We start from the raw sequence: 23724 nt of genomic DNA on the forward strand, positions 1-23724 counted from the left end.
TTTATTACGATATTAACCAAAGTGAAACGTATGTACACATAAAGAGAAGATCAATTCGATTGGGGGCATCACCCACTGTACTTGTTCTCCACCTTGGAAATAAGGTTACCTCTCTTTCTGTACCTCACCAAAATAAATTTCACGACATACTATGTCAATCCTCAACGATAGGTAAAAGGAGATTTCCCTAACGAACTTCACCATTTCGTGTTTGCGTTCCTCAAAAAAGGCGGAGGGTATCACTAGCTGACTAACCCTTCACCGGGAGTTTTATTCGATTCACCTGGAGGATTTTCTTCCCCCAGAACTGCAACACGCTTCTTTTGTAAGCCTTGCGTAAAGGCATAGATGTGTTCTGGTTTTCCGCAAGTGGGGGAACTTTCATTTGGATGGAATGCAGAAACGAAATGGAAAATGTGAAAAAGAAGGATCTCCTTAATTCTTTTTGAATGAATCTAAGTTAGCCATCCCTTCGATTAAGCGCATTATGTGTAAAAAAAAAAAATAAAAAATAATAAAAAATAAAAATAGCTAGCTAGCTGTATGAACCGTTCAGGTGAAAAAAAAAAAAAAAAAAAAAAAAAAAAAATACATATATTTCTTATCATTACAAGCGGGAGTGACAAAACGGGTTAGCTCCGCCGCACATATGTTTCGTTCCAACAGGAGAGGCCTCCTGAGAGCAGCGACGGGTAAGTGTATAGATAGGCTCTAAAGTAGCCGAACAGATAACCATCCTGATGAATGTTCTCTTTAACGGTTGATTCTAGGCCTAGGTGTAGGTGAGAAGGAAACTGACTTACACTATCCACCACGGCTATTTGAAAGGGTGCATGTATCCCTTAAGGAGGCAAAGATGAACGCAATGATGCATAAGCCTGGGGGAGGAAATAGCTCACCAGGGAACCATAAGTCGGATGAAGGAAAAGCATCACATGTTGGAAATCAATCAGAAGGATGGAAACAGTATAAGTATGAGTTTGTGGAATGCCTGTTGAACAAGAGTAATGAGCTTAACACTTGCGCGCTGGACATAGGAGGAACTTTGATAAAGGTTGCTTACCTAAGTGACCACTACATAAGTGATGAACGACCTGGCACGCGGAAGAATACCGAATTCTTAAGTATCAAGATTAGAGAAGGCCAAAATTTGTATGTACACTTTTTCAATATAAATGAACTTAATGAGGCGTTAACCTTTTTAAATGAAAATGGATTGGTGAGACAAAAAATATTTTTAACAGGTGGGGGGGCTCACAAGTTCTACTTTTACATAATTAACCAGATCATCAAACATGAAATTATTTCTCGGGGGATTGTCTCAGAGGAGTGTCCTCTGTGGGTTTCCAAGAGGTACCACTGCGAAAAGTTACGTACTCTGTCGGTGCAGCTGCAATTAAGGGGGAGTACTCATCCTGATGACCATAGCCACGAAGGGGTTCCCTTCGACAAATCCCTGTTGGACTCTTTCCCCACCTGCGAAACCGTTCGCGTATATTTGGTGCACCCAAACGGGGAAGAACAACCGAAGGGAGGTTCTATTTCCACACAGATAAATTACGAGCAGGTGGATAAAGCGAGGGATGAGGAATATAATTGCCCCGAAAAATTGTTCCAAGGGGATTTAATTCTACAGTGCAGTAGGAAAGACGAAATGCACTGCGTAATGAATGGGCTATACAAACTATTTGGTGTAAAAAAGAGTATCGTAAGATACGATTTATTTTTAAAAACGCAAGTTCCTGTTCAAGTGAAATGTCCCTATGAGCCATTCATTATTGCAAACATAGGATCGGGTATTTCCATTCTATTGTCCAATGGATTAAATAAGTATAAGAGGATCGGTGGAACAGCCATAGGGGGGGGGACCCTCCTGGGGCTGGCTCAAATTATTTTAGGGAAGGTATCGTTTGAAGAGCTTATTAACTTTGCAGCACCCTGGGAGGGGATATCCTCTCGATGGTTACAACCTCCCCAGTTCGATCTACACCTGAGGCATATGCGAAAAGACGCAGCGGGCACTGGTGCTCCTGCACATGGAGAAGACGCGTTGACAGCGAGCTTCGGATTCATGGGCAATATTGTAAAAACAAAAAATGCTGAAGACACGAAATCACTTGGACAGGCTGTAGCCAGGAGCCTCATCAACATGGTATCGTACAATATAGGCTACTTGGTTCATCTCCTTGCACGTATCCACGGTGTGCGAAGGTAAGACATTTCCCTTTTTTTTTTTTTTTTTTTTTTTTTTTTATTGTTATCTTAAAGATGGTGGTGGTGGTTACCATTGCGTTTTGTCCATAAGGTTGCTCCAAACTGGATTGAATCCCTCAATCAGCATTCATACATTGCTAATGGAGCAATATGTATTGTAAAACTGCAAATAATTTTATTTCACACCGACCTTGATTGTTATTTATTTTATTTTTTTTTTTTCTCTCCCCACTGTCTCTTCCTCGCAGAATATTATTTTCGGGAAAATACATAAGTAACCACGATTGTATCATGGAATCTCTTACCTTGGGGGTGTACTACTATTATATGTACTTCCATACCAACGGGGGGGGAGGAAACGATAGTTTTATGGGCAAGCCAATTGAAGAGGGAAGTGCTATTAGTGGAATACATAGCTCCTACGGGAAAAGTGGAACTCGTGTGAAACCCTCCTATCAGCAGTATCCTTTTCGGAAATTGGTAAGTTTTACCAAAGGGTAGGGGTATCAACTGATGGTTTGTGTCTGCTTGGTATACCTTCTTGAAGGGATCCTACGCGGGGTGTAATTTTCTCCTTCTGCGATTCTACATGCAGTCCGTTCCGCACACATATCCGATGCTGCCCGCGTGACTGCAATTTTTTTCACCTCACTTTGCACTTTTCCACCTGCTCACTTTTGCCCTTTTCACTTTCCCAATTTGCACATTGCACATTTTCGATTTGCACTTTTTTTTTTTTTTTTTTTTTTTTTTTTGAAGGAACGCAACTACGAAGAAGCTGCTCGCAGGGACACACTCCCCGAAGTTTTGTTCCTCAAGCACGACGGGTTTTTAGGAGCCATCGGGTGCTTTTTCTCCTAATCCAGCTCGCCCTCCGTTGGCGTTATTTTTGCGCATGACCTGTCCCGTCATTGGATCATCATTAGATCATCATTGGCTCCTCCCTTGTGTGATCGCTTTTTTTGGCACCCTTTTTTGTCCCCACTCCCCCCCCCCTTGGAGAAGACGAGTAGCCCGCCGCAACACCTTTCAAGGACCACAGGTTCACAGCAAAAGTGTGTGTGCTCAATGGCTACCTCCCATCGGGCCATGTGGACACCAGGAAAGAAAGCGCTGTCTTCACCGGCGCGGGGATGTACCCTTTTGGGAGTAGCCATCTGTGAAGCACGGAGAAAACATGATCAGCCCGACAGCGCTCTTCCTGTGCGTCTACCACATCGCCTTGGCAGTGTTGGGCTCCGTGTTTTTCGAAAACTTCTTGTTCAAGGACTTTGACAACAGTTTCAGTATCGTCAAAATAATTTTCTGTTGTTCCTTCGTGTTGTGTCTCTCCCTCCTATCCATGTTGCTCTTTGAAATTCTGGGCTTCCTCACGACAACATTGAAGCTCTTCATCTGGTACATAGACATCACCTCCTTGGTTTTGTTCATTTACTTGATTATCCCCATCAGTCTTATTTATACATATGTTACGTACGAAGATGAAGAGGCGGCAAATGGCCTTTTCAAGTTTAATTATTTTTACAATGCATTGACAAAAATGAAAAATAAAAAAAATATTTTACCTGAACATGTTAAGGCAAATTTTATGAGAAGATTACTTTACGTAAGTGAAGACTTAATGAAACGAATGGAAAACTACAACAGAAAAATCAGAAATAAAAACAAGCAGAAGATTTTTCAATTCATTATTGGTTGCTTGATCATATTACCACTTATCTGGTTCACTTTTTATAAAATTTCCATGATCACATTGAAAAATAATAACGATATATACGATGAGTCTTCAGACTTATATAACATTGGCAATGTTTTACAGGAAAAGTTCAATCTTATCAACAAGGAGTTTTCAGAAGACTATGATACAAATAATGAGAAAAATAAAAATTCTTTTTTTTTTAAAATCATGAAAAATTTACTAATTTATATGTCTGTTACTGGCATGACGTTGGTCAGTGCACTTTCTGCCTTCACCAGTTTGTACTCTCCCTACACCAACATCAGCCTCTTTTTCTTTTTTGTCACCGTTAAAAAGGTTAAAATTATCGAAAATAAAATTAAGTTCGTAACAAATGAGTTGTCCTTGAAGAAAAAGCTCCTTGTTTTGTATGACCACCCGCATTTAATGCAGACATTCTATTGCAGAAATACGGAGGAATCTTCCACCCTCGATGGGTCCCTCGCCAGAGGGGGAAGCCTCATCAGTGATCGCATCGGAAGTGCTGCTTTTGGTTTGGATATCCCCGCGGACCAGGGTGCTACCTCTTCCCTCCACTCATTGGACGGGAGCTTCCACCACAGCGCCACGGGACATACAGACTCGTGCAGCGGAAATGGTACAAGCACCCGTAGTAGGAATAGTGCGAATATGGATGGGGGGCTATCCGACCAGTTGGCCACCATAATGTGTGACGATTTGGTGGAGACCTCAACGGGGGAGGAGCCCCTCGGGGACAACCTTCACCAAATACGCAAGAGCACAGGGCACGACGAAGTCGAGTACATCGGATGTAAACCCTTTAAAAAGTGCAACCTCTACCTTGCTTCACACAAATCAATCTACAAGGACATATACGAGACTTTCATGAAAAAGGAAAATGACTTTGACTTGGGAGGGACGCTTCCTGGCGGGGATGACGACGAAGAGACCTGCATAGGGGAGGATATCCGGAAGGACCTGCCAACCTTTGGGGGGGAAGACAACCTGCCAAACTCGTCAAATTTGTCAAATTTGTCGAAGCGTTATAGCGCGCGCGAAATGGCAACCCTACACATGGGACAGTCCAGCCCCCGTTCCCCTTCAAGGGGGGAACAAACGGCAGCTGGAAGCCACACGCATAGAGAAAATGAAGAATGTAGTGACTACCATCCCAGGGAACAAGAACCTAACAGCATTTTTAGCACTGCACAGATGAACAAAATGGGAAGTGCCAGCTCCTTGTACAAGAGAAGTATCAAATTGGGGAACTCCATAGGGGAGAGGAAACATGTCTATTATACGGGACACTTCCTCTTCTTCAAAACAACTGAGGGGGATGAGAAGCATCTGCATTCGAGGCAGGACGAGGGGGAGAACGAAATGGTGGATTTGCAAATGCGAAGGGAAGTGGGTCCAGAAGCGACGGCCTCCGCGGGGGAGGAAAAGAAGAAGAAGAAGCAAAAAGAACAGACAAAGCAGACGAAGGGGGCGGCCTTCCTATCTCGGTTGAGGGGTATCTGCTCAGTTCGACGATTTTTCCAGCAAAGCGAGATGCTGACGCAGGGGGATACGATGCAAGATATTGCAAATGCTGATAAGGGCGCTAACCATGACGGCAGGGCCCCCAAGCAAAGGAGGCACATCTCCGAGTTTCTCTCCACGAGTATCGAACGGTCATACAGAACGCTGAAGAGCGTGAAGGATTTCTTCAAGCGAAATAAAGCAAACGCAAAAAAAAAAAAAAAAAAAGAAATCCTTATGCAGGATATTAAGTCACTAGAATATATGGCCAAAAATCTATACTTCCTCCTGGATGACGTCATAAAGGAACAGATCAGAATAAATCAAAGTTCTTCCTTCACTGGTATGTTACTCTACCTCCTGGGGATACTCATGTCAATATTATGCGTATATAAAATTACAAAAACCTGTTATATCATTTACATGGTAGAAATTTACTACAGATTTATCTGTACATACAGCAGTGGACATGTTCTCATGTTATTTTATGCAAAAAATATTAACATCGATTTTATCAATGACCTCAAGAAAGTTCTTCACATTGTTCACATCAACATAAATCTAGAAAATTACGTCGTCTCCATAACATCAGTTTTATTATTATGCTTTATTTTTACAAATCTTAAATCCTTTATGGAGAGAATAATTAAGCTGCGATATTCTGCCAAATCTTCCCTTTATTCAAATCTAGCCATTTTGCTCATGTGTGAAATTATGGACTTGTATTTTTCTGCTTACTGCATCCAGCTCTTTGATTACCTCCCTGCCAAGGAGAAGATGAAAATGCTTTACATTTTTTTTAATAACAATCTCTTGGATTTGTTCAAGCTTAAGTATCACTTTGATTTCGTCTACGTTATTTCTCTCTTCATTTCGCTCTTCCTCATTCGCCTCCACCATCAACACCGCTCCAGCCAGTTCCGCGAAATATGACACCCCTGTGGTACATCCTTGCGACAGAGCTATGCGATGTCGTCAGGGTGATATGCGTCTGCTTGCCCTTAAGACAAACTAACCAAGCGGATGTGCCTACTCGCGCTTCTCCAATGCACCCAAAAAAAAAGTGCTACAGAATATTCTCCTCCAACAGGGGTAGCCAAATTCGTAACCGTATCTTTTTTTTTTCTTTTTTACCTGAACGGTTCAGGCAGCCAGGTATTTATTTATTTATTTATTTATTTATTATTTTTTTTTTTTTTTTTTTTTTTTTCACCTGAACGGTTCATACAGCTAGCTAGCTATTTTTATTTTTTACCCCCATGAGATTTTCCATTTGGTATTTTTTTTAAATTCAAATTGGCGTTTTGTTAGGCGGTATGTGAAGTCACCCTTACCGTATAGCAATTTCTGTGGGGGGGGGGGGGGGGGGGGTTCCCTCCTGATGACACTCCCCCTAGGGATCTAAATTTTGCTGCGTGAAGAGGCCATACTGAGCAACGTAATCGGCCCAGGTCTTTTTCTGCCTAAGCAGGGAAGTCACAATTTCGACCAGATCTGAGAGGTCGATCCTGACCTGCAGCATGGAGTCTCGCTCACGAAGTGTGACTGTCTTATCCTTCAGTGTCTGGAAGTCGATGGTGACTGCAAAAGGGATTCCGATTTCGTCTGTCCGAGCGTACTTCTTTCCAATAGAGACACTAGAGTTATCAATTTTGGAGGAAATGCTAAATTCATTTAGTATCATTTGAACCTGCTTCACGAAAGGAATGAACGTTTTATGATTCGATATGGTTAACACGGAACATTTTATAGGTGCCAGTGTATAAGGTAGAGACAAGTAGTGTCTTTCCTCCTTGTCATCTGTAAAGGTGCGGGTTCTAAATGAATGCTCGATAATGCAAAAAATGAGTCGACCAATACCAAAGGAAGGCTCAATCACATTTGGAATAAAATTCCTTTCCTGCACTTTCTTTTTATATTTATCAAACTTGATCATATCTCTGGTTAATTCGAATGACATGGGGGTGGACGAAGCACCACTACCTTCTATGTTCACAACGTAGGAGTTCTTCCTGTTCAACTCCTCATCGATGGATAACAATTCCTCCTTTGTTCTCTCATTCAGCCATTGGTAGATAACATTTTGTTGGCTCTTAAACTTCATTCCCATCTTTGCCTTGTTTGGAGATATTTTTATATGTTCTTCCTCCACGGGGGTATCATACTTTTCGCAGGCATATAAGTTTGCTCCTGTAACCTTCATGTGATTCTTCAAGTCATATGCAGATCTGTCGGCGTGTCCCACCACCTCGATAAATCCGTAGGATGTCAAAATCTCTGCGTCCCAACAGTCATTCGCATAGTGAGCCATCTCAGTTGGTAGGTGTTGTCGAAAACGTAGACCATCTTTGTTAATGCCGCACTTTAGAAGGAATAGATAGGTCCTTGCAAGGAAGTACGCCAAGGCTTCATTAGCAATAATACCCTTGGTGACTGCTTCTTCTATCTCCATGTAGACTACACGACTGTGTTCTCCACTGGCCAGTTGTTCCTCTCGTGGGTACAGGGGAAGGATTAAATGTTTGAACAGGTGGTATTTTTCGTGGCATTTCTTTTCAGGGTTTACAAAGTATTCAATTTCTGCCATCTCAAACTCACGTACACGAAGAAGTCCATTTCTTGGAGATATTTCATTTCGAAAACCGAGTCCGATTTGCGCCCCTGCGAAGGGCATCTTTCCTCCGTTGTACTCTAGCAACTTTTTAAAATTTACAAAAATTCCTTGTGCAGTTTCTGGCCTCAGAAATGCAATGTTGTTCAGATGATTTGTTTCTGCATGTGTAGATGATTCATTTGATTTACCCCTCTGTGCATTGTTATTCTCTACGTCTTCCTTCGGGCCTATTCTTGTCTGAAACATGAGATTGAAGGGGAAGGGACCTACAAAGTCATTCTTGCCAGGAGACTTTATGTCGTACTGCTTCATAATGCCTTTTATTTCTTGCTCGTTCATTCCATCAAGTCTCCTTACGACAGCCATCATTTGTTCGGCATCATCCATTTGGTTATCCCTTTTATCCATCGACCCCTCATCCTGTTCTATCCTCTTCACCGTATTGTTTGGCTTCTTCTTCCCCTCCTCGACCCTATTTGTTAAGTACTCCGCTATATATTTATCCGCCCGATAAAAGTCCCCCGTAACCGCATCCCTGATCATAAGATCTGTGAATCGATCCACATGTCCAGATGTTTTCAAAACAGTGTAGGGGGTTATGCACGTTGCGGAGATTTCCAGCATCTCATCGTAAAAAATGAAATGATATCTCCATAGATTCTCTAGTTCTGATTTTAGGAGACAGCCAGAAGGACCGTAATCGATTAGCCCTGAAGAACCTCCATATATCTCAAAGGAGTTTGTGTAAAAGAGCTTCCTTTTGGCTAGGTTATCTATCTTTGTTCTGTTATTCACCAAATTTAGTGACTCACTCGGAACACTATACAGGAATTTCAATTTTCGTTTCTTCTCTTCCAACGACTTCTCATTCTCATCGTATTCCTTCTTAAACACTTCATCATTTATTCCTCTGATACATTCGTTCCTCTCGACAAGGGTTGATATTTCTTGGCTGCACCTTTCGATTTGCTCCTCTATAGGGGTAACTTCTGCGGCGCCTGAGCCGCTTGCTTCAACGTGACTTTGCTTCATACTTTCCAACGGAGCGCTCCTTAGGTGGGCACTCACCTTTCTGCTTACGAGGGAGTAGTACCTCGTTTTTCTCTCCCTAGGTACTAGTCTGTGTACGATGTATGTCGCCCTAGTAGGCCTCTTCGCGCGAACGGTACTGAGGGTCGCCCTCGGTAGTTTCGAGTTCACTCTGCTAAGAACGTCACTGCGCGCCTTCACTTGCAGGGGTACCAAAATTAGCAGCGTCCCCAGCAGTCTCATGTACCTTCCCTTCGTGCGCAGTCGTTGTGGGGTGAAACCAAAGCGATTGCCGAGATTGCCGCGATTGCCGCGATTGCCGCGATTGCCGCGATTGTCGCGATTTCCACGCAGTTGTCAAGCGTTTGCCGAAAGGTTCATGCAACTAGCAGGGGGTAGTAGAACGACTGGCAAATCTTCTCAGGGTGATCTCCGCACAGCATGAAAAAAAAAAAAAAAAAAAAAAAAAGAAACAGGCAAATGGAAAGGGATAATAATAGCCTCAAAAATAACGTCAAAAAGTGTGGGCAAATTTGCGAAGGTATGCAAATATATTTCGAGGCAATTTCCGGACGACGCGTGCAAGGTCAGCTGCCCAAATGTGGTCCCCATGCTGCAGCCAAGTAGTATCCATCTTAGCACTCCCATCCATCACGTGTAGCGGGTGACGCACCATCCAATTGGCAGATCTGCGAAAAGCGAGAAATAGCTTTCCTTCGTTATATGGCATCATTTAAAAAAAAAAAAAAAAAAAAAAAAAAAAAAAAATTTTTTTTTTTTTTCCCCACTCAACATTAGCTACATGAATAAATATGTACACTTGGGCACATCTTCATGTGAACGCATTCAGCGGAATGTCTTCTGTGACTCAACGTTTTTTCTGTTCAGGTTCATATCCTGCGTACATTATAATTAGAAAAAATTTTACCCATCCTGCTGGGAGGAGCTACTTCCCGCTCTGTTCCTTTTAAGAGCATATTTGGCAAAGCATATCAGTATCATGGCGGTGCGTCCACTGTTCACAAACTGGGGGTCCATACATGGCACACACCCCGACTGAGAGAAGATCACTGATGAGAACCCCCCCTCCCCTTCACCCTGAGCAACAACATATGGTAGGGGACCGCCTATATGTGGCCAACAACTTCACCTGGGTCGTTCCCTCTCCCAAGTTACCTCTCGTCCGAGGTAAGGACATAGAGAAAAGTTCATCCCACCGTTGTCAAAACTATATGTAGGGAAGCTGCTTGGGTTTTCCAACCTGGCATTTACACACACAGGAAAATTAGCATCTAAACGGAGGGGCTCTGTTTAACATGAGCATATTAAAGCGGAGGACCCCCCTGGGGGGCGAGTGAATAATCGACTTCCATTCTCCGACGAACTTAATATTTTAAGTTTTCTCATCATAAAAAAAAAAAAAAAAAAAAAAAAAAAAGAACAAAAAAAGAAAAAAAGAAAAAGTGATAATTATAATTATTTCGGACGTTGGTTTCATCCCCCAAAGGATTACACGTAGATACGGATGTGTGTGTACATGAGCACATTTATTATGTTATACCCATTTGCACCCATGAGTTCATGCACACATTATTTCGTACACACATGGGCGACTCACTTGTACGCATTGAGCAGATCATCAATTTCAAGCATGTTGTTGTAGGAAAACTTCCTAATCACGTTTTCCCCCTTCTGCTTTAGAATATCCTCGATGTTGGTCTTCCCATCCTGGAACCACCCCAGCTGGTCAGAAATTAAGTGGAGGTTCTCACAGGACGGGCAACGAATAATAACCACTCCGTTCTGGTATGCCTGCTTGGAAAACTTTTTCGCACTTTTCTTTTCGCATATTTTGCATGTAAACATGAGAACCATATACTCCTTCCTGATGTTATCACTTCCCTGTTCTGTTGCAACTTCATTTTTTATCGCATCGATGCTTGTTATTTTTGAGTCATCACCTGGAACGTCGTTACCATGTTCATTTAGTTTGATAATATTTGTAGCGGCTCCGTTCACATGGCCACTTTTCTCTTCAAGTGTTTTCCCGTTACATGCATTTTCATCATCTGATTTTTCTCTACACAAATTCGATACCACTGTGTCTGCCTCGTTCTGAAAGTTATATGCATCTCCCTTCCCCTTCTCTCCCCCTTTATTCACTGTCCCCAAATACACCTTCCTAAATGACGCGCTGTTGTTACAGTGACAGCCCTCATATAGGTTGTTCCTTCGGAGTGTGGACAACACAGATATGTTTTTAATTTTTTCCCCACAGATTTTTCCTCTGGGTGGAAAATAACCGGTAAGCGCATTGGTTGAAATTCTGCTCGTTGTGATTTGCGCCCTTCGTGTTGTGAAGCGAGTTATCACGTGTGCAACACCCTGTGCCATTGCATGCCCCACCGTGTGCCCCATCCTTTGCACCACCCTTTATACTATTTTTGTTGGGCACTTATTGTCTGCCGATTAAAAACACTTGTGACAGCACAAAGGGGGGAGGGAACCTTTCACTTTGGCTATCTTATGATATATTTTCTCATTTGCAGGCCTAAGTGCCCATGCGCCCGTATAGATGAAGAATTTTTTATTTTATAATATATATATATATATTTGTTTGTTGTTGTTTTCCCTGATGTTGCGCCTACGTTACGCCCACGTTGTGCAGTTGTCATTGCCGAGATGTTTGTGACACTACGCTGTGCCACAAGGGTGAGCAATTAGCGGTGAACGCCTGGGCGATAGCCCACTGCGCAGGAATGCTCCTGTATTGGGAGGACAACACTACTCTGGCGACTTGTTCGTGAAACCGTCAGGGCAACGGGTCGAACATCTTCGCGCTGCACGGGATGCGCAGCAACATGCGTAGAAACATGCGTGGAAATATGGGCGGAAATATGCGCGGAGTGAAAATAGCGAGGTACGGAAAAAAAAAAAAAAAAAAAAAAAAAAAAAACAAATTAACAAATTAACAAATTGACAAATTGACAAATTATCAATTTAACAAAATGACGAAAACAAATTGAGGCGAAAAAATGGGACAGTTCCGACATCCCACGCATGCATGTTTTCAGGAAAGCACGAAAAGTGAAAAATAATTTTTGCTGGACGGAGAGGGAAACCTTGCTCAGCAGGTTTAATGCACATCGAACGGGCGGGTCTGCCCAAGTTGGCTACAAAGTACCCCCAAGAAGAACGCAAGTCACTGGCAATTCCGAGAAGGGAGACTTCCTTGGCTAACACAGGCATAGCTCCCCTGGGAAGAAGGGAAGAACGCTATCCAGACGAAGGAACAAGGTTATCCCAGCCAAGGAAGAACGCTATCCAGACGAAAGAACAAGGTTATCCAGGCCAAGGAAGAACGCTATCCAGACGAAGGAACTGCTTTCACCTTTCCCAATGGACGCACCAAAGATTACCCGTGGCAGCGCCCAGTTGTTGGACGAAAGCAAAAGCGAGGGGAACGAACTGTTCCGGAGGAAGAAGTATGAAGAAGCTCTGGGCGTTTACCTGGGCGCTGTTGCGAAACTCTGCGGTGAGCCACTAGATTCTACGAACGTTAGAAGATTGGTTCAGTTTTTTCGAGAAAATGGAGGGAAAAAGGAGGTAGACATACCCGAGGGTAAGAGTGCAGATTCCCCCCACCTGAACCAACACGTCAAAGATCTCTTCACAAAGATATGCCACAATGTGTCCTTATGTTACTACTTCCTGGACCGACCGGAAGAGGCAATTGATTACTCCTCGTATGTAAGCGATATGGATAGCAAACACTACAAGAGCTACCACACCTTGGGTCTGTGCTACGAGAAGTTAAAAAATTACAAAAAGTGTATGGAGTCTTTTGAGCGTTGCAAGCTTGTCCTCTTGAAGGAAGGAAGTAACTGCAGTTCCGGAAACTCTTCTCCCCTTGTGAGTGCTGATGTGAAAAACGAAGTGAACCGAATTAACGAAAAGCTCAAGAGGCTAATCAGAGAAATGGAAGAAGCCAAACAACAGAAAGAGGGACTAGGCATCACCATCGATATGGCCAAAAAAACAATTCTCGATGATGCCAGCACGGAAGAGGAAAAAATTAAAATGATCCACAGCATTTGTAAGCATAAAATACATACCCTCTTGAGGGAAAATATTTTTTACTTCTTCTCCCAACTGTTAAATCATGGAGAAAACTCTCTATCCATTGAGAAGGCGTGTCTACATGTCATCTATAAACTAGTATCAAAAATGGAGAGAGATACAGAGGAAATTTCAAGGAACACCAAGGTTTGCATCAACAAGGTAAGTGACATGAAGCTGGAATATTACTATGATCTCCATTTTGTGAAAACGATTTTGTCCTTACATGAGTCCTTCGACGAACAGTGGATAAATAGCTATGTAAAGGAAAAGATGAAAAAAATGGAAACCCTCAAATTCGATAAGAAGAAAGATACCTACAAACTTGTGAAGGACATCCTCATCTTTATCATCCACATTGTTAAGTACATCCATGTAGTGACAAATGATAAAATTATAAGAATCATCAACACATATTTTCTCTCTAACGACGACGTAGACATAGCTACCAGTGCACTAGACGCAATAATTTTCCTCTGCAAAAAAAAAAAATTCTTTATACAGAAGAGAAATACAAAGGAGGGAAAAAATTCAATCACCCTTTTAAACACCTTATTGGAAGATTCAAACATAGATGTCAAACATTATCTGATTGATACCCACTTTGGAGACATCTGTAAGCATCCCCTCTGTGCAAATCTCGAAATTAAAACAACTATTCAGCAGTGCATTAGTATGCATGAAAATTTTCCCAGTGACGTGGAGTACGCCTTGATACTTATCCTATCCCTGTTGTATGATAAAAACAGACCCAGTGAAAAGGATACCGAAATGAATGATCTCATATATGAGTGCATAGATTTGTATTTCAAACCACAAGATATTGGAGTGGAGTGGTTTCTGTCTGTTAAATGTCTCTTTCTCGTGGACAAGAATATTGTTCTGAATTACCTAATCGGAAAAAATCAATACCTCTATGATATACTTACCTTTATTAACCAATCCGTGGGAAGGAAGCCAAAGAAAGATATCTCCCTTTTTATAGATGTTCTACTTCTACTTCTAAATATTTCAGAGCTTCGTTTCATGCTGAACACTTACATTGATGTGTACATTAACATTTTGAAGACCTTCCCCTATGACGAGAATTTTCTAAAGTTCCTCGTGGGTTCTTTCAAACTATATATGCACAGTAAAGAATTCAAGGAGGAAATTGTCAAGAGAGTCGATTTGTTTTCCTACGCTAAGGAGTTGTTGAAGCGCTTCCTATTGCGAAGCGAAGGACAGAAGAACAAGATATCCTCGGATGGTGGCCCCACCCAGAAGGACTCTCCAACCTCTTTGCAGAAGCGGGAGTTTCTTGAGTCAACGGAGCAGTCTTCACACAACGGAAGGAAGAACTGCGAATTGGTGAGCAAGATGATGAAGAAGCAAACGAAGATTTCCTCAAATGGCAATACAGACTATGACACACACGCGCTGAAGGATCTCATCGAAATGGTCTTCTACCTCAGCCTGCACATTGAATTTAAGAAGCAGCTCCTGGAGCAAGACAATCAGTACATCCTGTTCTTCCTGATCAAAGTCGGAGATGAAATTAACCAGAAGAAACTAGACAATACGTACAAGTACTTATACTGCAACACAATCAACAATTTAATATTAACAAGAAAAGATGAACAGGTCAGGCGAAGAGAAATTAACAAAGCCAATTTATCCAACTTTGATTCTGAACAAATTGAAGCATTAGAACAATTTTACGAAAAGTTACCAACAGCAGCCAAACCTAAGACCGACCCTCTGTATGACTATGGAGATGAAGATACGAGTAATCAGTTAATTAAATTATTGATGTATAATGAGAACTATGTATTGAAGGTAAAAGAAAATGCTGATGAGGAAATTATCCTACCAAAAGGGGGCAAGTACAAAAATGGGGCAATTGTTAACACCATATATAATTTTATTAATACCAATTTTTTTACTATCAACATAGCAGAAGCTGTGTGTGATATCATTTGCAAATTTGTTAAGGATACAAAAAATATTGGCCTTGTTCTTGTAAACAATGGATTGAAGGCACTACTCCTCGCGTCCAAACATATTGCTAATAGGAAAAACTGCGCCTTAGCTCTGAGCGAAATTTTCATTTACACCAACCCCAAGTTGGTTCATTTTTACGAGGCATATGATTCATTGCCATTGCTGATTCAACAATTGGATATCGAAGAAGAACTCCTGGTGTTCAAGTCCTTAATGGCCATAACGAATATATTGACCATTGACGAGAACGTAGCCATCAAGGCCATGCAACTGAATTTGTGGAACAAATGCTTCGACATCCTCGTATCTGAAAATGTCTCCATAAGGTCCGCCAGCTTAGAGTGCATATGCAACTTATGTTCTCAGCCATATGTCCATCAGTATGTGTATGATAAGTATAAAAAAATTGCCGGGGGGAATGGAAAAGATGAACAAATCAATTTCGTAGACATACAAATAATGTTTTCTTTTACCATGGAGAAGGAAAATTACAAGGCTGTTTATGCTGCTACTGGGGCACTTGGCATGTTGTCCTCTGATTTGCGCCTCCCTGTATTTTTAATACGCACAAAAGGTTTCCACCACGTTTTTAATGCGTTGAAAGAAACGGACGATGAGCAAATTTTACTCCGCATTTTAACCTTTTTCAACAACGTGATACTGGGAGAAAATGTCCCATCGGATGATGTGAAAAGGGTGAGAGATGCCGTTCGGGACAAGACGGGTCTGGATGGCGAAAATGCGCAAATTGCGCAGTTTATTCTACAGTGAGATTGTCTCCAAGTGTCGCGATCAGCAGATGACCGTTTCTCCGCCCATCAGGGTTGCTATCGTCCCTATTTTTTTTCTTCTTTTTTTTTTTTTTTTTTTTTTTGTACGCACGTGTGTGTGAATATGGACCTGCGGGAAAGCCAAAACCATTGGTCAGCCTCACTGCATATAGCTTGTAGCACGACTCGCGTGTTCACATTGCGTGTGCGGATGGTCAACGTACGCGCCTTCCTGCTTATGTGTCCAACAAACCGAGCAACTTTGCGAACAATTTTTAGTTACCTCTAAAGCTATTTATAAATTAGGAAAAAGCTACCCCCCAGGCAACCCCACCTGTTCGAGATTCCCAAGTAGCTAACTTCTTATCTCCTTCCCACTCGTGGTAGTTCTTAGTCGTGATGGAAAAAAAAAAAAAAGAAAAGAAAAGAAAGCTGTCCATAGATCGTCAGCATTTTTTTAATTTCCCAAATTTTGTTAAATTAGCTATAAAAAAAAAAAAAAAAAAAAAAAAAAAATGGAGGGGATTACAACTGTAGCTAGCCATTTAACTGTTTCGAAAAAGAAAAAAAAATATGAACCGTTCATAAAATTTTTGTTCTATACCTCTTTTTTTTTTTTTTTTTTTTTTTTTTTTTCGCAAGAATGTGCATAATGTTTTTTTCTATCGTAAGTAACTGTTCAGAAAGCTTTGCACACGCTCTGCGACACCTTGCCACTACAGCTGTTTTTTGCAAGCCATTTGGCTAGCACGCTTATTTCCGCATTTTGCCCCTTCATTTGTTCCTATCTTCCACCATTTTGCTAGTTCTTCCATGCCAATTTGTCTACCTGTGCGCATCAACTACAAACATTTTTCCAGTTGGAGTTCCCCAATTACTTCAAAACATTTTTCTCCCAATTTTCCCATAAAAGAATGCATTTGTTGTTATTGTTAATTTTCTCGTATGCAACAGAATGTGAACACTTGTGTATGCTCGGAAAATATTGAAAATTCTCAACGTGAGCCACTTTTCCTTTTAACCCGTTGTTCATTCGGCACTTGTGTGAGAGGGAGTAAGTTTACCCGTACGACTTAAGACAAACTCCGCGAATGTTATGTTTCTGTAAACGCGGGAAAGGAGGAAACTGTTAGCCTGTGTAGTAACAGTTGTTGTTTTCTTTTTTTTTTCCTCATTTTTTGCGCCGACCTTGTATCACCCTTGCCATATGGTAACGCGCAATTCAAAGCACAGTTTGTGGTTGCACTTCGCCCGCAACTTTAATTTACCTTTTTTAAATTGCAGTTTTCAAACACCACAGGGGGAACAAAAAATTTGAGGTCCAGCGTACATACATGTGTATGCGCATGCATGAGTATATATGTACATACAACCCGCATGGTTGATTCTGCACTTGTTCCGACCTGAAGAAAAAACAAAAAGAACGAAGCCTGTTTCCCTCTTGTTCTACCACATACATTTGTATACGCATCCAAGAAAATGAATGCGAGTTATTAATTATCGAATTAAAAATCGCTCCATGAGTTTTAAATCCGTCGAGCGAGTGGCACGAATGAATTGTGTACATACAGATTGCACCCTTTTAAGTACAGCGGCTCAGTCTTCTGCCGTTTACATTTCTCATGTGACACAGGAGCTTCGTGTAGTTTGTCCTGCTTTGGTGCGTATTATTATTCACCAAAGAGGGGGAGAAATTTTCTTCCATTTTTTACGACCCTCCTTTTTTCTTCATCCTGCTACCATTTTCCCCCTCCTTCACGCTCGTCTAGTTTTCATTTATAGAACTAACACTGTGCCTACTTATATTTTTATAAAAACCGCTTGCTCAGTATGTTGTATATGTAAAAGCTATAAATCAGATTTGAAGTTTCTACTGAACTGTTTACAGTTATGCACATGTTGTTCCTCATGAGAAATGCTAGTTTTGTCCTTTCTTAACTGCCTCCATTTCGTGCATTCTTTTTTCTTTGAAAGTTAAGAGATAGTTTGTGTATGCATATTGTAAAGTGTTTTATGGAAAAAAAAAAAAAAAAAAAAAAAGAAAGGAGAGCGAGGATTGTTACTGTACGTTTGAATTTCCCCACGTAGTGGTTGTCGTTTGTGCCATCCTTTTTTACACACCATTTTGTACTGCGCATGCATGTGCATACATACATGCGTACATTCCTGTTTATTGTTTTGTTTGGCTCGAACTGTAGAAGAGTTTTTTTTTTTTAGAGGCTAATACAAGTCAGCACTTTCAAGCGAAGTTGTCCATGTTTTTTTTTTTTTTTTTTTTTTTTTTTCCCTTATATATGTTAAGGCGATAAGTGCGCTCATGCATAGTGCGCCGGGATTCTTTTAAATATTACACGCACATATACACAAATTATAAAGGAGAAAAGATCCTCGTAGTTGTGCCTGGGGTAATGAGAGTGGTGCATAATTTGAGCAGCCAGTCATCTGCACTATTCAGTTGTTTCGTTCTTGTCATATCGTATCATATTGTGAGAATCGAAGTAGAGAGGGAGATTATCCCACTCATAAAAATAAGTGTGTGACTCCGAGGAAGAGAATACACACGGTATATTATAAAAATACATCTAAGTTAGTTACATCTAGAGAAGAACGGCAGAGGGGCTACCTGAGTAGGAGAAGTAATACCGACCCGTGGGTTATTCGCTCTATGAATTATTTGGAAAAGCATCCAACGAGGATGAAGAAGACAACTAAAAGGATCAACCAGAATACCATTATACCGCTGAAGCATCAAATGACAAAGGATGTGGACACTATTAGTGAAGCCATCAAAGGTAAGAGTAAAGAAAATGAAAAAGCAGGGATAGGAAAAAACAGTGAGCCAAACGATGAAGTAGAGAATTTCGACTACATTAAAAGTTACCTAACGGAAGTATTCGAACGGACAAAAACTAACGACTCGGTATCGTCAAAAGAGGATAGTAATATGGAGGATACCCACAGAAAAAGTAGAGAACATGGTGAAAACACTTCCCTCTTACACACAGAAAATAACAGCTTGAACGTTGAATGCGATTTGGACAACACGTACGAGTTTGAGACGATGGAGAGTGGGAGTTACCCAAATGGGGATGTACAGTTGGTAGAAGCAATAGGTGAGGTAGAGATGGCGCAGGATGTGGGAGTGGCCTCCGCAGGAGCATCTTTTAGCGGTGGAAGCTACGCACACCCCTTGAGGTTGAAGAAGGCACTCACTAGCGTGGACGAACAGAACTACAACATATTCGGAAGCAAGTCACTGTTCAACCATTTCGGAACCTTTAACAGGAGTGGCAACCCGGGAGTCTGGTTGACGGATAAAGAAGAAATATATAATGCTCCAAATGGGGAATGCAGGAAGATGGCCGAGGGGAATGTTGATCTTCTCATAGATGATGTTGTTAGGGGGAGTTGTCTAATAGAGCCGGGCGAAAACTTCGACCAGTTGGAGGAGGAAGCATTTAATATAGGTAGATGTTCAGAGGAGCAGGAAAGCAACGGTGTTAATGTGGAGCAACTGTTAGCGGAGGTGGGAGGTAGTAACGGACACGTGGACGGGTTAGAGACAGTCCAAAGGGAAAATCCACAAGAGATGAACAGTAATTTGTTCCAACTACTCAGTAGCAGCAATAGGGAGTTTGTTTGTAACTATATTAGGAGGTATCAAGAGATGGGAGAACGCGGCGAAGAGGGAGGTGTTGTCGAAGGGGCAGACGGAGAAGGACACATGGAAGGGCGAAATTCCCCTCCTGTTGATGGCTACGTGAAGGGGAAAAGCGTGTGTTTCGATCTCCCCACCACGGAGCATAGCATCATGTTGAACGATCACGACATCGGGACGTATGTGCAGAGCGACGGGGGGAACGAAGTAGACATTGGCTACAAATTGGAAAGTTCAAGATTAAAGGAGGAGAATATTTGTCCGTCGGGGAAAGGAACAGTCGAAATAATGGGTAACAACATAAATCAGGATAACCTAGTGAAGCACGACCTGGGCGGGATTGCCCACCTTGATCATAAGAATGTGGGGGGGTTTAAGAAGCACGGTTATGAGCACAACGATTCGAATGTCCCAAGTTTTTTTTTCATCCCCGAATGGGTTCGAAGCGATCAGGGAGAAACATGCATGAAAGGGACAAATCTCGACAAGGGAAATATTGAAAGGAAGAGAAGTATCTCCACTTTGCCTAACCACGTGGCACCTACAGATGAATGGGATGAAAAGACTCCTTCCGTTTCACCCCATATTAAGAAATGTACCACATCAGAACTATACAATAATTTATTGGAACTACTAAATGATGGATCTCAAAATGTTAAGGTGGATAGCATGAACCAGGAAATAGGGATGCACCTAGGGGGAGAGTTTGTTAGGGACGAAGCTGCCACGTACTACGATGGAGATATTCTCAAGCATGTGACACATGGGGGAGAGAGAGATTCCCATGTGGATGATCAGCAAAGTGGTGGTAATCATGCATTTATACGTCGAGCCAATTACGAGGTGGTCGAGAAATATGCAAAGGGGTTAAATGGGGTGGACAATGCTGAAAATATGAGCAAAGTGGAAAGAGGAATTACCATGGGGAATATCAACAGTGGGGCCTTACCAGTGAAGAGCTACTTAAAATATCAGACTACACCCTTTTCTATTTCACATGATAATGAACGGGATAGTTTCCAAAATAGAGGACAATCTACATATGGATCACCACCGCCCATAGTCACTAAAAAAAAAAATGTAATGTTCGAAGCGTTGAAGAATAAGATAGGGTTTCTTCTAGACAACGAAGATGACGACGTTTTTTTGAGTGAATATATTAAGGATGCTATAGATGACTATAACCGTAGCAAATGGGGAAGGGGCGCTAACGGTAGGGAAAGCATGCAAGCGGGTCGTTCGTCATTTGGGGAGGGTAAGGAATTAGTCTATAACCCAGTCAGGGGAGAGTCTGATATTGCCACTGAGACGGAAATACAAAATGGTATCCTTAAGAGTGAGACGATTAACTACAATTACAGTAGACCAACTGAGCATCTGAGCGAAGTGGACCTCCGTGATCAGAATCACAGTACAGTCAATTTGCATCTGGGAAGGGCTCACACAGACACGTATAATGAGGGATATTCACATGTGGATCGCATCAGAGGTGAATCTCCACCTCAAGGTGCAGGGTTGGAAATAATCCGTGAGGATCAATGGAGAGCGAAGAATTTCAATCGTGGCAGGGCTCACGTGAAGAACAGAACACACAAGAGCAACGTGGCCAGTCTGAAGTTGTTCCTACAGAACAGTATAATGGCTAACAACATCAGCAATTATAGCAGCGGCAATATCAGCGGATATACAGTCGGGCAACGTAGTAGTCTTGACAAGGGTATCCTCAGTGATGATTCTGCGTCTGGACCAAATGGGGATGACATGAAAGGGGGGTGGAATGGTGGGCCAGTTGTGTCTGACGTCCCGATGAAAACACTAGAAGAGAGAAAATCTCCAAACGTGGGTTCATCCCAATTGGGGGATTATTCCATCGAACGGGGAGATGCTATTCGTGGACATCTAAGAAAAGCTAACAAGGAAGAAGAGAGGGAAGAGCAACTTAAAAAAATATACGAAAATTTATTTTTTCTCAGTAGAAGGAATAATAGAAACCTTCCTTTCAGTAGTGTGTCTAGGGTGGAGCAGGAAGGGACGACAGCACAGGATGCCTCTACGGATGGTTACGTTTTACCATTACACGGGGAAAATAGCTCGATGAAAATCCACACAAGTGCCCACAGTGACGACAGCTTCGATGCCTTGTCTCAGAAGGGGGGGGATACCTCTTTCCTGAAAAGGGACCTGGCAAATCTGAAGGCGCATGGGACATTTGGTATCAGCGGCCGGGGGAATGACGCTCTCAGCGGTGTTGTGGGGTCCTTTGAAAAGGGGCATTTCGTAGACGAGGTGGGGTCGAACTGGTCTAACAGGAATTTTATGGGAAAGGACAAGGGCATCGGAGAGGGGAAAAAGAGGGAGGGCATCCTATTTGGAGGAAGGAGGGGAGATCCATCTTTGAGCAGAAGAGGAAAGGATGCGTTCGAAGAGGAGGGAGCTAATAATTCCTTGTGGAATAGGAACCTTGTCTCTGGCTCGTCGGCCATGCGCGCCACTTACAGCGCCTTCGTTAACCGTGTGAATGGAGGCGGTAGCGAGGTGGTCCATCGGGGCAGATACGCCCTCCTCCCCTCTCCCGGCAGCAGCATCCTAAGCGGAATCGATAGAAATAGTAACGATAGAAACGGAAACGGTCGAATGGATCGAGCGAAATCACAGGACAGGCGAGGGATATCCAACACGAGGGGAAAGAAGAAGTACATAGAAGCACGCAATCAACTATCCGTACCAGCCTTAAAGGCATATCTATCGAAAGAGGATAAGCAGGACTTGGAGCGTTTACTAGAGTCCCTTTACGCCGACAGGATAATTCCGCTGGTCATCAATTTAAAAGGGAGGGCAGACGAATATAACTTCAATGATGTGCTAAAAAATAATATCATAAATGCGTATGGACTATTCCCTGATAAGTACACGGTGAAGGAACACCATCCATCCTCCTCCGCTTCTTCTTCTTCGGCTCCCCATTCTGATGACAACTGTTTGGTTCATTTTTTACACAGAAAAGTAGACGATGATTATTTTTTCTCCATTAACGATACAGTAGACAGATACGATCCGAAGTTATGGAATGAATTTGAGAAATATTTGCTCGAAATAGCTAGCTCGGATGATCCCCAATTGTATTCATTTACAGGGGGAAGGTATGGCATGGCAAAGGAGCTGCAAAGAAGGAAACTTCCATTTTTCCAGGGGCTCTACTTAGGCCACCTGTGTCACATTGTTCACATCAGTGCCACTAGGAAAATCATTGCCTACGAAAATAACTTTATAAAGCCTATTTCTCAGTGTAGGAAGTATGAGGATGCGAAGATGGGTATAGTAAACACCCGAGGGGGTAATGCAAAAAATTACATTGCCTCCATGGACGAGTTAAAGTTCTATCTGGGTGCAATTCTCAAGTCACACAAGAGGGGCATTAACATCTCTACGTTGAAGGCCAAAATGCTGAGCAGCTATAACAAGCGCTTGTGTGAAAGCGTTTTCCACTGCGTAAAGCTGGTGGAGTTGTTACAAATGGAAGAACTGAAAGACATCTGCGTGGTGGATATGGAGTCCCGCGTGTTGCACGCTGTGCCTGCACCGTGAGGAGGAGCCAAACGTATAATCTATGAATGCGCATATGCCCCTGTCCCCCTTTCACCTAATTATAGACACTACCTCATTTTTTTTTTTTTTTTTTTTTTTTTTTTTTTTTTTTTTTTTTTTTTTCTTTTTTCTTTTTGCACGATGTGTCATCTACCAACTTGAACCGCGTAAGTGAAGCACCGGGGTTACCTCTAGGTTAGTCATCTGGGTGGTTAATCCGGGGACGATACATCACACACAGATGATTCAGTTAACCACCCCACGTAGCAAGCACTGACCCAAATGGAAGATTGTGTGCTCGTCTGATAATAATATTTTTCTTTCCTTTTTGACGTTACAACGGTGAATGCATCGAGTTCGCTGTTTTGTCCAGAAGGTGTGTGTGTGTGTGTGTGCATTGTGGGAAGTTTAAACGAAGACGGGAGCTCCAAAACGAGTTCGTGCGCATAACCACATGGGTGTGCACATGAGTGTATCCCCTCGGATTAATATTTCCTTTTTTATCCTTTTGAGTTGGCTCCAATGGGGAAAA

The 23724-nt window shown here is 42.1% G+C and overlaps 6 protein-coding genes across 6 annotated transcripts; 4 read left to right on the forward strand and 2 right to left on the reverse strand.

Moving 5' to 3' along the window:
- Positions 1 to 856: 856 nt before the first annotated feature.
- Positions 857 to 3075, forward strand: PKNH_1337400 (pantothenate kinase 1, putative; the record flags this gene model as incomplete). Its single annotated transcript, XM_002260768.2, has 3 exons — positions 857 to 2211; positions 2463 to 2694; positions 2974 to 3075. The coding sequence occupies 3 exons, from the start codon at positions 857 to 859 to the stop codon at positions 3073 to 3075; spliced, it is 1689 nt and encodes a 562-aa protein (XP_002260804.2).
- Positions 3076 to 3391: 316 nt separating this feature from the next.
- On the forward strand, positions 3392 to 6367 carry PKNH_1337500 (protein GPR89, putative; the record flags this gene model as incomplete). Its single annotated transcript, XM_002260769.1, has 1 exon — positions 3392 to 6367. The coding sequence occupies one exon, from the start codon at positions 3392 to 3394 to the stop codon at positions 6365 to 6367; it is 2976 nt and encodes a 991-aa protein (XP_002260805.1).
- A 460-nt stretch (positions 6368 to 6827) lies between these two features.
- Positions 6828 to 9320, reverse strand: PKNH_1337600 (glycine--tRNA ligase, putative; the record flags this gene model as incomplete). The annotated part of the gene is made up of 1 exon (XM_002260770.1): positions 6828 to 9320. The coding sequence occupies one exon, from the start codon at positions 9318 to 9320 to the stop codon at positions 6828 to 6830; it is 2493 nt and encodes an 830-aa protein (XP_002260806.1).
- A 1371-nt stretch (positions 9321 to 10691) lies between these two features.
- Positions 10692 to 11495, reverse strand: PKNH_1337700 (uncharacterized protein; the record flags this gene model as incomplete). The annotated part of the gene is made up of 1 exon (XM_002260771.1): positions 10692 to 11495. One exon carries the CDS (start codon positions 11493 to 11495, stop codon positions 10692 to 10694), a length of 804 nt encoding a protein of 267 aa, XP_002260807.1.
- Positions 11496 to 12476: 981 nt separating this feature from the next.
- On the forward strand, positions 12477 to 15950 carry PKNH_1337800 (myosin-specific chaperone UNC, putative; the record flags this gene model as incomplete). The annotated part of the gene is made up of 1 exon (XM_002260772.1): positions 12477 to 15950. The coding sequence occupies one exon, from the start codon at positions 12477 to 12479 to the stop codon at positions 15948 to 15950; it is 3474 nt and encodes a 1157-aa protein (XP_002260808.1).
- Positions 15951 to 18614: 2664 nt separating this feature from the next.
- PKNH_1337900 (conserved Plasmodium protein, unknown function) lies at positions 18615 to 23192 on the forward strand (the record flags this gene model as incomplete). The annotated part of the gene is made up of 1 exon (XM_002260773.1): positions 18615 to 23192. One exon carries the CDS (start codon positions 18615 to 18617, stop codon positions 23190 to 23192), a length of 4578 nt encoding a protein of 1525 aa, XP_002260809.1.
- Positions 23193 to 23724: the final 532 nt, after the last annotated feature.

The sequence above is a fragment of the Plasmodium knowlesi genome, assembly GCF_000006355.2.
Source record: "Plasmodium knowlesi strain H genome assembly, chromosome: 13".
NCBI classification, from domain to species: Eukaryota; Apicomplexa; class Aconoidasida; order Haemosporida; family Plasmodiidae; genus Plasmodium; species Plasmodium knowlesi.